Source organism: Choloepus didactylus, chromosome 4, assembly GCF_015220235.1.
Source record: "Choloepus didactylus isolate mChoDid1 chromosome 4, mChoDid1.pri, whole genome shotgun sequence".
In the NCBI taxonomy this organism is placed as follows: domain Eukaryota; kingdom Metazoa; phylum Chordata; class Mammalia; order Pilosa; family Megalonychidae; genus Choloepus; species Choloepus didactylus.
The window spans coordinates 3,156,455-3,169,555 of record NC_051310.1 but is presented as its reverse complement, the minus strand read 5'-3'; the positions used below and the strand labels follow the sequence as shown (position 1 = coordinate 3,169,555).

The 13,101-nt window shown below is 45.6% G+C and overlaps 2 protein-coding genes across 2 annotated transcripts in view; one reads left to right on the top strand and one right to left on the bottom strand.

The window, feature by feature from the left end:
* The window catches only part of TDRD9 (tudor domain containing 9), a 119,705-nt gene extending 106,935 nt beyond the window's left edge, over nucleotides 1-12,770 (top strand). Inside the window, exons 34-36 of the mRNA XM_037831705.1 lie at nucleotides 8,723-8,841; nucleotides 10,872-10,944; nucleotides 12,028-12,770. Of these exons, the coding sequence (XP_037687633.1) occupies nucleotides 8,723-8,841; nucleotides 10,872-10,944; nucleotides 12,028-12,129 (294 nt within the window). The 3' untranslated portion in view covers nucleotides 12,130-12,770. The remainder of the gene's footprint in view (nucleotides 1-8,722; nucleotides 8,842-10,871; nucleotides 10,945-12,027) is intronic.
* On the bottom strand, nucleotides 5,834-6,307 carry LOC119531025 (40S ribosomal protein S12-like). The gene has a single exon (XM_037831709.1). It carries the CDS (start codon nucleotides 6,227-6,229, stop codon nucleotides 5,834-5,836), a length of 396 nt encoding a protein of 131 aa, XP_037687637.1. The 5' UTR covers nucleotides 6,230-6,307.
* Nucleotides 12,771-13,101: the final 331 nt, after the last annotated feature.

Here is a 13,101-nt window from a genome sequence, read left to right as displayed (position 1 = left end):
ATCATGTTGTTAAATATTAACCACCCTTTCACATAAAGAGGCTTAAGGGCTTAAACGTGCTCCTCAAATGTAAAAGGTAAACTAGAAAACTTCTGGAAGAAAATATAGGAGGAAAATCTCTGTGACTTGGCTTTGTCAATGAGTTTTTAGCTATAACAGCAAAAGCACAATCTGTGAAAGAAAAAGCTTGAACTTTATAAAAATTAAAAACCTTTGCTCGTGGCTGATCAAGATGGTGGAGTGAGAGGTCCCGGGGCTCTTCGTCCGCCACAGAAGCTTTCGACAACCACGAGAACTGGCAGAAGCATCTTTCTCAAAGCTCCAGAAAACAGTTAAAGGACGGCAGTAGCAGAGCGAGTGCTGGATCAAGAAAAGGGCCACAGAAAAGTGGATCCCTATCTGAGATCTGGTGCCCTGGCTGGCCCCTCTCCCAGCCCCCACCGGCTCAGTGTGGGGCCGGCCCAGACTCCCATTGCGGATCCCTGGTCCTGGTTCTGGCGGGAGCAGAGTAACCCTTGTATTCATACTGGAAGTATGTGTGTCTGGCCTGGTCTCTCTGGTGGCAGCTGAGGGGCTGAACCAGGACACTGATCACAGTTTCACCACCCAGAACTTACCCCATGTATAGGGCGGCTCATGGAACTCTCCTGTAGAAGGCTGTGGGGGAATTGCTGGCTGTAGGACATAACAGCGCAAGAAACTGTTTCCTAAGGGAGAGGGGCCATTCATATTCATGAAAATGGGGGAATTCCCAGAGCCAGGCGCACATGCCCAAAACGTGACACATGTAGAAAGGACCAGGGACCCTGTGTTGTGACCTTGAGCTCTTCTCTAAACTTGTTGTGTGACTAAGCTCTGAAGGAGAGCAGTTGTCAGGTCAGTCTGCAAAGACAGGCACAGATGCCTCAGAGTATAAATTATAACATATTAAAATATCAAAATGTCCAGATTTCAACGGCAGATTACAAAACATACAAGGGAACAGGAAGCAATGAGAAGATTAAAAAGAGGAGATTAAAGCTTTAGAAACCATTGAGAGGGAGGACTAGACCTGGGACAAAACAGGTGAAGACTTTTTTTTAAAAAGGTCCTAAACAGGCTAAAGGAAAGACCTAAAGGAAAACATGGTCAAAGAAGTAAAGAAAATCAGGAAAATGATAGATGAACACAAAGAGAATATCAATAGAGAGATGGAAATTATGAAGAGGAACCAAATACTGATGAAGACCACAGTAACAGAAATTAAAGATTCCCTGGAGGGGTTTGTGAAGGTTAGGTTCATGTGTCAACTTGGCCAAGTGATGGTGCCCAGGTGTCTGGTCAAGCAAGGACTGGCCTAATCATTACTGCAAGGACATTTGTGACTTGTTAATAAACTAGAAGGTTGGTTTATTAAACCATCAGTCATTTGGCTGCAGCTGTGACTGATTGCATCAATGAAGGGCATGTCTTCTACAATGAGAGAATTCAGTCAGCTGGATTTAATCCAATCAGTTGAAGACTTTTAAGCAAGAAAGTTAGAGGACCTTCACTACTTCTTCGGCTAGCCAGCAAAGTGTTTCCTGAGGAGTTCATCGAACATCTTCATTGGAGTTGCCAGTTTGCTGCCTGCCCTATGGAATTTGGACTCTTGCATAGCCACAGTTGTATGAGACACTTTTATAAAATCTTATATTTATAGATATCTCTTGTTGATTCTGTTTCCTTAGAGAACCCTAACTAAGACAAGTTGGTACCAGGAGTGGTTCTTGAGAAACAGAATCTTAAAATGGGCTTTTGCAACTGGTTTTCTATTCTGATTAGATTCAAAGGCACTAGTGACTCCATTTCCAATAATCAAGATGGCACTGACAGTCCATGGCATGAGTTGGCACTAGAGATACGCAAAATATCACCGTTTGATTCTCCTAATCATACCCTTGTATGGAGCAAGGCTCTGGTTGACCGTGTTTTTGACACCTTAACACAGTTTTGCAGAGTCAAGAGGTATGATTTTGGCTGGATAAAGTTATAAGAGAAAGGGATGAGCTAAAGGCTTCAAATTTGACCCTTAAGTGCCATATGACAGAGATACAGGTTTCTATGTGTGCCCTGAAAGAAAATCTTATTTCCTGTGGCCACGGACTTGAGATTTCTGAAAACCAGATTCCATGTCTCATTGTGCAAGTAGCAGATTTACAATGTAAACTAAAATCTAAACCTCTCAGGGTGTCTGCTGTTAAAGTAAAGGCATTGATTGGAAAAGAATGGGATCCTGAAACTTGAGATGGGGACATATGGATTGATAATAGTAGCAGTGAGGACAGTGGAACCCTGGATTCTGCTGAGTCTTTGCTAGATATACCTGTAGAGGTCTACCCTGAGGAAACAGCCCCCCCCCCCCCAGTCTTCCCCGAGGAGACAGCTACCCAATCTCCAGCCTGCTTTGAGGAAACAGCTTCCCAACCTCCAGTCTGCCCTGAGGGGCCTGCCTTCCAACCTCCACCTAAAGAAATTAACCCTTCGGTGCCCGCTAAACCTGTAATCCCTTCCCCTGAGGAAGCAGCCCTCACTCCTCTGCCTGGAGAGATTAATCCTGTTTCACGAGATGAAAGTGCAACAGAATGTCCTGAGGTAAATGGCTTGAGGGATACTTCTAATTCTTCATGACCCACCCCCACCACCAGTCTTTGCTTCAAGACCTATAACTAGATTAAGGTCTCAACAGACTCCGAAGGGTGAGGTACAAAGTGTGACCCATGAGGAAGTACGCGATACTCCAAAAGAACTGTTTTATAATTTATACAGACAGAAATCAGGGGAATATGTGTGGGAATGGGTATTAAGGGTATGGGATAATGCTGGATGGAATATGAAGTTGGATCGGGCTGAATTTACTGATACGGGCCCACTAAGCAGAGATTCTGCAGTCAGTGTTGTGGCTTGAGGGGTTAGAAAGGGGATTAACAATTTGGGTGGTCGGCTGAAACATGGATCAAAAGGTGGCCGACATTACCTGAGGTCAAAATGCCAGAGCTGCCTGGTATAATGTAAAGGAGGGGATTCAAAGGCTTAGAGAGATTGGAATGTTAGAGTGGATTTATCATGGAAGACCTGCTCACACACCCCTGGAATGTCCAGAGGACACACCTTTCACCAGGACTGTGAGAAATAAATTTGTGAGACTAGCTCTGTCATCCCTGAAGAGCTCTGTAGTCATCCTTCTCTGCAGGTTAGATATTACTGTGGGATCTGCTGTCGCTGAGCTGGAATCCTTAAACACAGTGGGGATAATCGAATCCCAAGTTAGCAGAAGCCATGTGGCACCAGTTAACTGTCAAAGACAAGGTGGGTGTGGCTACCATAATGGAAAACAGGCACAAAGCAGCAGTCAGAATAATCTGACTTGCAGAAACTAGCATTGGCTAGTAGATCATGGAGTACCTAGTAGTAAAATAGATGGGCAGCAACTAAATTGTTAGTTGACTTATACAGCAGCAGAATTCTAGGTCAAGTGAACAAAAGTCTAACTTGAATTACAAAAGCAGAGTCATGGCCCCTTAATCAATTCCCAGACTTGAGACAGTTTACAGATCCAGAGCCCCTTGAATGAGGGGAAGGTCAGGTACCCTTGGGGAAGTACTCTGTTAAACAGCCAAAAATTTATACCGTTAATCTTCCAGCCTTCCTCAGGGGGACCTACGCCCTTTTACCAGGGTAACCATGCATTGGGGAAAAGGAAATGATCAGCTATTTCTGGGATTATTAGACATTGGTTCAGAAGTGACATTAATTCCAGGCGATCCAAAATGTCACTCTGGTCTACCAGTCAGAGTTGGGGCTTATGGAGGTCAGGTGATTGATGATGGAGTTTTAGCTCAGGTCTGTCTCACAGTGGGTCCGATGGGTCCCCGGACCCTTTCTGTAGTTATTTCCCCAGTTCCAGAAAGCATAATTGGAGTAGACATACTCAGCAACTAGCAGAATTCTCACATTGGTTCCCTGACTTGTGGAGTGAGGGCTATTATGGTGGGAAAGGCCAAGTGGAAGCCGCTAGAACTGCCCCTGCCTAGCAAAGTAGTGAACCAGAAGCAATACCAGATTCCTGGGGGGATTGCAGAGATTAATGCCACTCTTAAGGACTTGAAGGATGCAGGGGTGGTGATTCCCACCACATCCCCATTCAACTCTCCTGTTTGTCCTGTGCAGAAAACAGATGGGTCTTGGAGGATGACAGATTATCATAAATTTAACCAGATGGTGACTCCAGTTGCAGCTGCTGTTCCAGATGTGGTGTCATTGCTTGAGCATATGCAGCTATTGATCTGGCAAATGCTTTTTCTCAATTGCTATTAGTAAGGACCACCAGAAACAGTTTGCATTAGCTGGCAAGGGCAGCAGTTTACATTCACTGTGCTACCACAGGGTTATATCAACTCTCCAGCCCTATGTCATAATATTGTCCACAGGGATCTTGCTCATTTCTCACTCTCACAAGGCATCACACTGGTCCGTTATATTGATGATATGTTGACTGGACCTAGTGAGCTATAAGTAGCAACTACTCTAGATTTGTTGATAAGGTACCTGCGTGTCAGAGGATGGGAGATAAATCCAACAAAAATACAGGGGCCTTCCACCTCAGTAAAATTTTTAGGTGTCTAGTGGTGTGGGACATGTCGAGAGATCCCTTCTAAGGTGAAGGATGAGCTGTTACATCTGGCCCCTCCTATGACCAAAAAAAGAGGCACAACGCTTAGTTGGCCTCTTTGGATTTTGGAGACAACATACTCCTCATTTGGGTGTGCTACTTCAGCCCATTTACCGAGTAACCGAAAAGCTTCTAGTTTTGAGTGGGGCCAGAACAAGATGAGGCTCTGTGACAGGTCCAGGCTGCTGTGCAAGCTGCTCTGCCACTTGGACCATGTGAATTTTCTGATCCAATGGTGCTGGAAGTGTCAGTGGCAAACAGAGATGCTGTTTGGAGCCTATAAGAGAATCAACGCAGGCCCTTAGGATTTTGGAGTAAAGCTTTACCATCCTCTGCAGATAACTACTCTCCATTTGAGAAACAACTGTTGGCCTGCTGCTGGGCCTTAGTAGAGACAGAGCGCCTAACCATGGGCCACCAAGTTACCATGAGACCTGAGTTACCTATCATGAGCTGGGTATTGTCTGACCTGCCAAGCCATAAAGTTGGGCATGCACAGCGGCACTCCTTCATAAAATGGAAATGGTATATACGAGATAGAGCTTGAGTGGGTCCTGAAGGCACAAGTGAATTACATGAGGAAGTGGCCCAAATGCCCATGGCCCCCACTCCTACCACCTTACCTTCTCTTTCCCAGCCCACAGCTGTGGCATCTTGGGGAGTTCCTTACAATCAGTTGACTGAGGAAGAGAAAATTCGGGCCTGGTTTACCAATGGTTCTGCATGATATGTGGGCACCACCTGAAAGTGGACAGCTGCAGCACTGCAGCCCCTCTCTGGGATGTCCCTGAAAGACAGTGGTGAGGGGAAATCCTCCCAGTGGGTGGAACTTTGAGTGCTGCACCTGTGTGTTCACTTTGCTTGGAAAGAGAACTGGCCAGAGGTGTATTTGTAGACTGATTCATGGGCTGTTGCTAATGGTTTGTGTTATTAGGGAAATGCAAATTAAAAGCACAAGATACCATTACATACCTATCAGAAGAGCTGAAATCTGAAAAGCAGACAGTAACAAATGCTGACAGGGAGGTGGGGCAACAGAAACTCCTGTTTATTGTTGGGGAAATGCAAAATAGTACCACCATTTTCAAAGATGATTTGGCAGTTTCTTTTTTTTTTTGACGAGTGAGAGCCATGTTTATTTGTTCATTTTTTGCATTTGAAATATTCTTCGATGACATTTTTGGCCTGAGATTCTTTGCCATAATCCTTAACGACACAACTGCAGCCAACCACTTTACGTGGTTTCCCTTCTCTGTCGATTTTGCAGAGGCCTACCCATTCCCCTAGTTTCTTGTTATCATCAACCTTAATTAGGTTGATTTGGTGTTCTGCACAAAGGGCCTCCACCAACTTGACATACATAGGTTCATCACAGTTGGATGCAAGTACACAAAGATGGGCTTGGCACTTGTCTAAGGCTTTGGCAGCTTCACGGATGCCACGTGCTAAGCCATCGTGGATGAGGGCGGTCTTCATCACCTCTTGTAAAGCAGTGTTAACATCCATTACACCTCCAGCAACAATGCCTTCCTCGGCCATGGCGGTGGATTACGGGTGGAGCCGAATCTTGAAAGCACCCGAGCCTCCGCCTCCGCGCAAACCGGTGGCGGCAGGGAAAGAGCAGGCAGTTTCTTTTAAAGTTAAACGTATACCTATCATGTGACTGACTAATCTGACACCTTGGTATTTATCTGAGTTATTTAAAAACTTTCATCCATGTAAAATCTGTATGTGAATGTTTGGAGTAGCTTTATTAACAGCTACTCAGCACTGGAAGCAACCAGGGTGGCCCTGTGACGGGAGTGGGTAAACCATGGCACCTCTACACAGCAGGATAATAGATACTGTCGTGTAGTAGAAAAGAGTGAGCGGTTGATTCACGCAGCAGTATGGGTGGATCTTCAGTGCATTTTACTAAGTGAGAGAAGCCAGGCCCCCAAGGTCAATATATTTTACAGTTCTGTTCATATAACATTCTAGAAAAGGCAAAACTATGGGGAGAAAAGACAGGTTTGTGGTGATGGGAGGGAGATGGGAGGAGTGGTTGACTACGAAGTGGGTGAAGGAACCATTGTTTATGATCCTGAGAGAGTGGATACATGGCTCTGTGCATTTGTTGAAACCGTACATCGTAAAGAAATCTAATTATGGAAAGTAAACCCAGAGAAATACCAACAGGGTGTTGGGAGGTCCTGAGATGACATGTAGGCGGCAACAAATGAATGTCACTGGGCCACAGATGTATGACACAGTGGCACTGAAGTGGGCAAAGAACAAAGAAGCTTTGGAAACCGGTGTTTGGACTGAAAACGGTAAGAGTAGCAACAGAAGGAACCATACGTGAGCACTGCAGTCTGGCTGTTCAAGTTGATTCTCCTGGGGGCACAGGCTGGCAAAAATGAAGTGGCTTTCTGTGTTCCTGGGGCTGAACAGATTAGAGAATGGATGGTGGGAGCCGGACTGCTGCTTACTGGAGTGGGAAACCACAGAGAAGCAAGAACGGCAGGCCAGAAGCCATGCTGTGTGCTGGATTGGAGCACCACCCTGCGCAGACCCAGGCATGGCCTAGTGCATGTGTGCGGGTAGGTAGGGCCGCCGTCACGGATGTGCTCTACACGGGACCGTGCACCCCCCACATTGCCGAGCTCCACTCACTGTGGGGGCCCAGAAGCGACGAGCAGACCCAGAGCGTGGGGTCAAGACCATTCTCCAGCAAGAGTGACCAGGGCTCGGAGAAATGGCTGATTCTAGGGCTGGGTCAGGGGAAAATAAAAGATGAGCCTGGAGCTTCTTGTGGTGCCAGAAAGTAAGGAAGTGCCTTGAGAAACTAGAAGATAGAGCCGTGTCCAAGGACACAGGCGCTAACCTGAGGGAGCCCTGGTGGTCAGAGCTGGACCAATTCGAGCAAGAAATGAATAATGCAGTGTTGCATCGTAACCCAAAGCATAAAATACCCACAAGTTCATCTGGAAATACGTGAGTAGTTCCATAGATAAGTGGGGGGAACAAGCACATTTCTTATAATCGCATTCCCAGTAAGACGTGGTCCATGACTCCCCCTCTGGGAGCTGCAGCTTAGCCTCCCCTCCTCCTCCGAGGGTGGCTTAGACTTAGCAGCATGTTTTCGAACAACAGAGCCAGGAAAGAGGGAAAGATAAAGGTTATGGTGGCAAAACCTGACACCACGTGCATTCACCAAGCAGTGAAGGGTGACATCACCAGGACAAGTTTTGGGGGTATTCATCGAGTGCCCCCAAATATGATGCCTTGAGAAAGGCCAAAACCCATATCCCTATTCTAATCATGGGGAAAGCACTGACAGACCCAAACTGGGGGATGTTCTTAGAACACCCGACTGGAACGCATCAAAACTGTCGCAGTCTCAAAAAGCAGGAAAAGGCTGAGACGCTGTCCCAGAGCCTAGGAGCTGGGGGACAGGATCCCTGTACAGAATGACATTCCGCAGTGCACCCCGGGCCGAGGCGCCTGTGAGTGGGAAACCCCGTGAGACCCAGGACACACTGGGGTTCAGGTAATAGTTTGTACCAAAGCCAGTTTCCCAGTCTTGACAAATGTGCCAGAGTAGTTAACGTAAGTCGTGAGCAGTAGGGGAAACTGGGCAAGGGGTAGATAGGAACTGTTGTTCTAGCTTTGCAACTTTTCCATAAATCTAAAATTATACAAAAATAAAAAGTTTATCTTAAAAAAAAAAAAAGTGGTAAGAGCTGTAAAGTGTACATGTTGTACCTTAGCCTTTCATATAAACCTTGTAGACAAAGTCGAAAGAATACATAGGCTAATAGTTAATTTCAAACTGTGTAACCCCATGGGTTAAAATACATTAAATTATAAGGTAGGACTTTAAAAATCGTGCTTATAGTAAATAATTTGAACTATTCCTGTTGACTGTAAAACAGTTTTCCTTTTGTTACTAATCCTTAAATTATAATGGTGGTTATTGATGTTATTTATGTTTTTAAAATAATTTTCTCCGGAAATCTTATGAGCTTCTGAGTTGCTGTTTATTTACAGATTAACATTGTCAGGGCAGCAATTAACAAGCTAGTGTGTGATGGACCAAATGGTTCTAAGTATCTTGGGCCAGAAAGAACCGCTCAGCTGCAGGATGATGCTCGCCAGAAACTTTTAGGGTAAGTTGTGTGAAGACATGGGCTTCTTTCCTTTCAGTCACCTTTCCTAGCTGTCTCGACTGTGAATGATTTAAGTTGTTTAGGAGATATGCACGACTGATCATCTGAAGTGGAATTTCAGTGCCAGAAGCAGCATTTCGGAGGTGCCAGAATGTAGGCATGGACTTGCTGGGAGAGCCACTGTCCCTGTCTCGTTATTAGGCAGGAGTCACTGGTAGGCTCAGATCAAGTCGTTCGAGAAGAATGTAATAGAGGAGCCATTTTGAAAAGTGTGCTAGGTAGTACCCGAGGCTGTGTGGCCAGGGCCCCTGTCCAGGAACGGGGCCCTCGGTTGAGCCTTCCCCCAGGGGGGGAGGCCAGGGGTAAGCATCCTGACCCCCGTCTCCTCCCTCCTGCACCCCTCTTGCTGGGTGTTCCCGTTGTCCAACCTAACTGGAATCCAGATGTCAGGGGCTGCGAGCCTCAAGGGCTCCGGAAGGGAGCGAAGGGTGGGATTTTCCATTTTAGTTATTGTACTTTCATCTCTAAAGTTTCTGTTTGTTCTTTTGTAGAGTTTTTAGTTATTACTGAGATTATCTTTCTGTCATTGTCATTATGTTTTCCTTTAATTCTCTAACATGGCTTGCTTTAATTGTTTGAGCATGTTTATAACAACTGTTTTGAAGTCTTTGTGTTCTAAATCCCGCACTTGGGCGACTCAGTGCGTTTCTGTTAGCTGCTTTATTTTACTGAATTTGAGTCCCATGTTCCTTGTCTTTGTATGCCTCATGATTTTTTGTTGAAAATTGGGCATTTTAGATAATGCAGTGTAGCAGTTTAGGATTTTGATTCTTTTTCTCTCAAAGGTTGTCTTTGCATTTTTTGTCATTGTTTTGTTTTGTTTTGTTGACAAATGTACCAGAGTAGTAACTTGCCTGGACTTAATCTCCCCCATGTGTGGTGCTTTTTGGTTGTCATTTCTGGGTTTTAGCCCAGCCTCCTAAAGGAGTGCTTGTGTCTGCACTGCTCAGTGCTCAGTGGTGACACGTCCAAGGCCATGCTTCGATGCTTGGGCACTGAGGCTTCTAAGCCTGCCTGTGGATCTCTGTGTGGCTTGGGGAGGTCATTCAAAGTTCTGTCCATTTTCAGCCCTTGCCTGCCTTGTATTTTCTGCCAGGGCTCCCCAGGTCTTTCTGATGCATGCATGCAGCCTCTGGGTCAGCCAGGGTTGTGGGGGGAGCACGGGCCTTCCCAGGGGTCTGTGTCTGCACCTCCCTGTCCACTGGGGGTGTGGGAGAGCCTGTCTCGCATGCCCCAAGCAGGACCTCAGCCCAAGGCTGTAGAGCTGTGGGCTTTCGCCTTTCGTTTCCTACCAGGTTCGCTGTTTCCTGACAGTGCTGCCAGCCCCTGCGGTGGAGATGGCTGGCTTTCGTGGCCGGCCCAGCCCTGGCTTCTCTCCTCCGGGAGACTGAGCAGGCAGGTGTGGGCAGTTGCTCCACAGCCTCCTTCTCTTCTCACCTGAAGTTCTGCGGCTTTTTCTGAATCTGTGCTTCTGGGCTTGTTTGCCTTGGGTTGATTTCTAGAGCCTTGAAATGGTTGTTGTTGGTAATTTTGTACAATTTTGTAGTTGTTTTTTGGGGAGAAGATTTGCAAACTCGTCAGTTCCTCATTGCTAGAATTCCATGTCTCTCAAGCTTTTTAAGCTGGTATTTGTCACCTGTCAACGGCTGCTTAAGAGCAGATGATATGAAATGTCCTGTTGCATTTCACAGAACTTGACTGAGCAGTGCAGCAGTTGCAGCGACAGAGCAAGCCCAGAGAGCCTGAGGGCTGTCCTCAGAGACTGCTGCTTCAGTTTCCCCTTTTCTGAATGTGCTGCAGTTAAAATATGCTCAGATCCTAACTGTATAGAATCTGACCCTTTAAAAACTTACTCTAGTTATAATTCTGAGGGAAGATATATAGGATTTAAATCTTTTTAAAAGTTACAGTGAGTTTTCAATTACTAACAAGTAATTAAAGTAATTTAGTTTTCCTTTTTTAAATTTCAGTTTATTCTGTCAGTTGAAACCGAGAGGAAGAATTGTCCCTAAGTGGCATGAGAAACCGTATGATTGGGATCAGGTGAGTGAGGCTGCAGGGCCCGCTGAGGAGGGTGGGTTCCGGCTCAGAGCAGGGGTTGCTCCGGGAGACCGAGAGGGCGAGCGTGGGGGCAGTGGCAAGCCCTGTTGGAGCCCTTCCTGCATTGCCTCAGGGGAAGGGCAGGCCCAGGCCAGTTTCCCTGTAATTTGGGGAAGATCAGGTTGTGAGTTACTGGGTTTGGCCATGTATGTAGACACAGATCTTGCCCGTCCCGCCACATTGTTTGCTTGCCAGGCTTTAACCTCACTGGTTGTGATTGGGCCGGGTCCGTTGTGGGAACCTTGTTGTTTCCTGTCTGTAAGGGTTCGAGTTCTGAGTAAGATGTGTTCTCAGTGAAACTCTGGGGGGAATTTGAGCTTTAGTTCTAGGGCCAGGGGGTTCTCTATAAATAAGCCGGCTGGGCATGAATCCCTCATCTTTCGGCAGTGGACGTCAGACGATGCCCTGGAGGATGGATCCTTCCATCCTGAGTCTACAGGTGACTTTCACTGTGAGAAATCCCTTCTCTCCACTGCCCTTTGGCTGGTTTCCCTTTTTAGAATCCTCAAGGCCAGTCTCTGGAGCCAGTTCCCTTGTGGGCCCAGTGCTCTGCCCAGTGGGAACGGGGGTGGGGGGGAGGGTTGCACCACCCTAACCCTAAGGGGGGCAGGGTCACGCCTGCCAGGGCTTGGTCGGGGCTGTTGGAAGCTGGATACAGTAGCAGGAGTTAGCTTGAAAGTAGAACTTCATTTTGAGGTTGGCCTGTTTTAGAAAACTCACATGCTTTCAGTGCTTCTACTGATGTTATTGTGTTTACGTAGGAAGGAATGTAGGGGAGATTTCTGAGTTAAGATTATGGAAGTAAACATGAATTTAAAAGTGAACTATCAAGTATATTGTATGAAGTATTTTGAGAATAGAGAAGCATTATGTAAGTATTTTTAGAAAAATGAATGACTACTTCCTGGTATGTTACATGTCTCTGTATATGTGCGTGTATAGTTTTATTTACTTATTTATGTTATGTCTAGAAAAGCCCATGCTGGTAAGATGGAGCCTGACTGGCCCCTTTGTTTGCCTCGTTAGGTCGACCCAAAGCTGGTCATGGAGCAGGCTGAGAGGGAGACTGGCAGAGAGAAGGCCACTTTTCTCTACCAGCTTCATAAGCTGGTTGTGTTAAGCACCTGAACGTGCCAGCAGGCTGTGCCCGCCGTTCACCATGACGGGAGCAGCGGAGAAGCAGATTAGAAGGCTGGAACCCGGCTGACATTCCTCTAGCTGAGCCTCATAACCCTTTCCCACTGCCCAGAAAGGTCCTCTGCATCCTGGTTCCTTCCCACTCTGGGTAGTAGTCAGTGCCTTTTTGTTTTTTCCTCCAAGATGGGAAAGATTGGGAAGTCTAGTCTTTTCTAAAAACAGAAAAAATCACTGTATTAAATATTTTGGGAAAAAATAGTTTTGAAAGAATTTGTTTGGGAAAAAAAGCTATATTTTACTTTAAATTTATTAGGGTAAAAAGAAGTAGCTGATATTACATGTGTGGTTCCAAAATGTGCTTGTATGTTATATTCTGTTATAGTAATTTAAACTAGGGTACAGGAAAAACAAGTTTCCCAGTATGCCACAAGGGAAAGCTAGGTTTTTTAAAAACCATGTGGCAGTTTCTAATTTTTTTTCTCCATGAAGGAAAGTATCTAATTTTGGTTAAACTAACTTCAGTTTTGTATATTTTATGTTTTTACGTAAGTTAGAATTCTTGGTCCACATGTTGGAAATCATAGCGATTACCTGGCAAATAGTATATCTGTGTTAAAACAATAAAAGCATTGTCATTTCGTTTGTGACTGTTTTTAATCAGAGGAGATTAAAATGTATTTCATTCTAAAAACTACAAATTTATAAAATTGATGAATAAAGGCATATAAGCCTCTTTTAAAAAGTCAACTCTTTTAGCCAGGGTTTAGTCAGAAAAAGCAGAGTCTCTGTAAAGGGAGCAATAAAAGATGTAATACATATAAATTTGCCCTTCCCGAATGCAAGGAAAGCTGGTGAGGAGAAGGTCTGCAAGGGGGAGCTGAAGGGGCAGAGAAATTGGTCTTCTTAAAGCAGATGTGTCCCAGGTGGACAGTTTGACGCTTGTAAGAAAATATGAGAAGCATG

Bases quoted from the DNA above. Each gene is read 5' to 3' on its own strand.
- LOC119531025 (XM_037831709.1), bottom strand. From the start codon at position 6,229: ATGGCCGAGGAAGGCATTGTTGCTGGAGGTGTAATGGATGTTAACACT.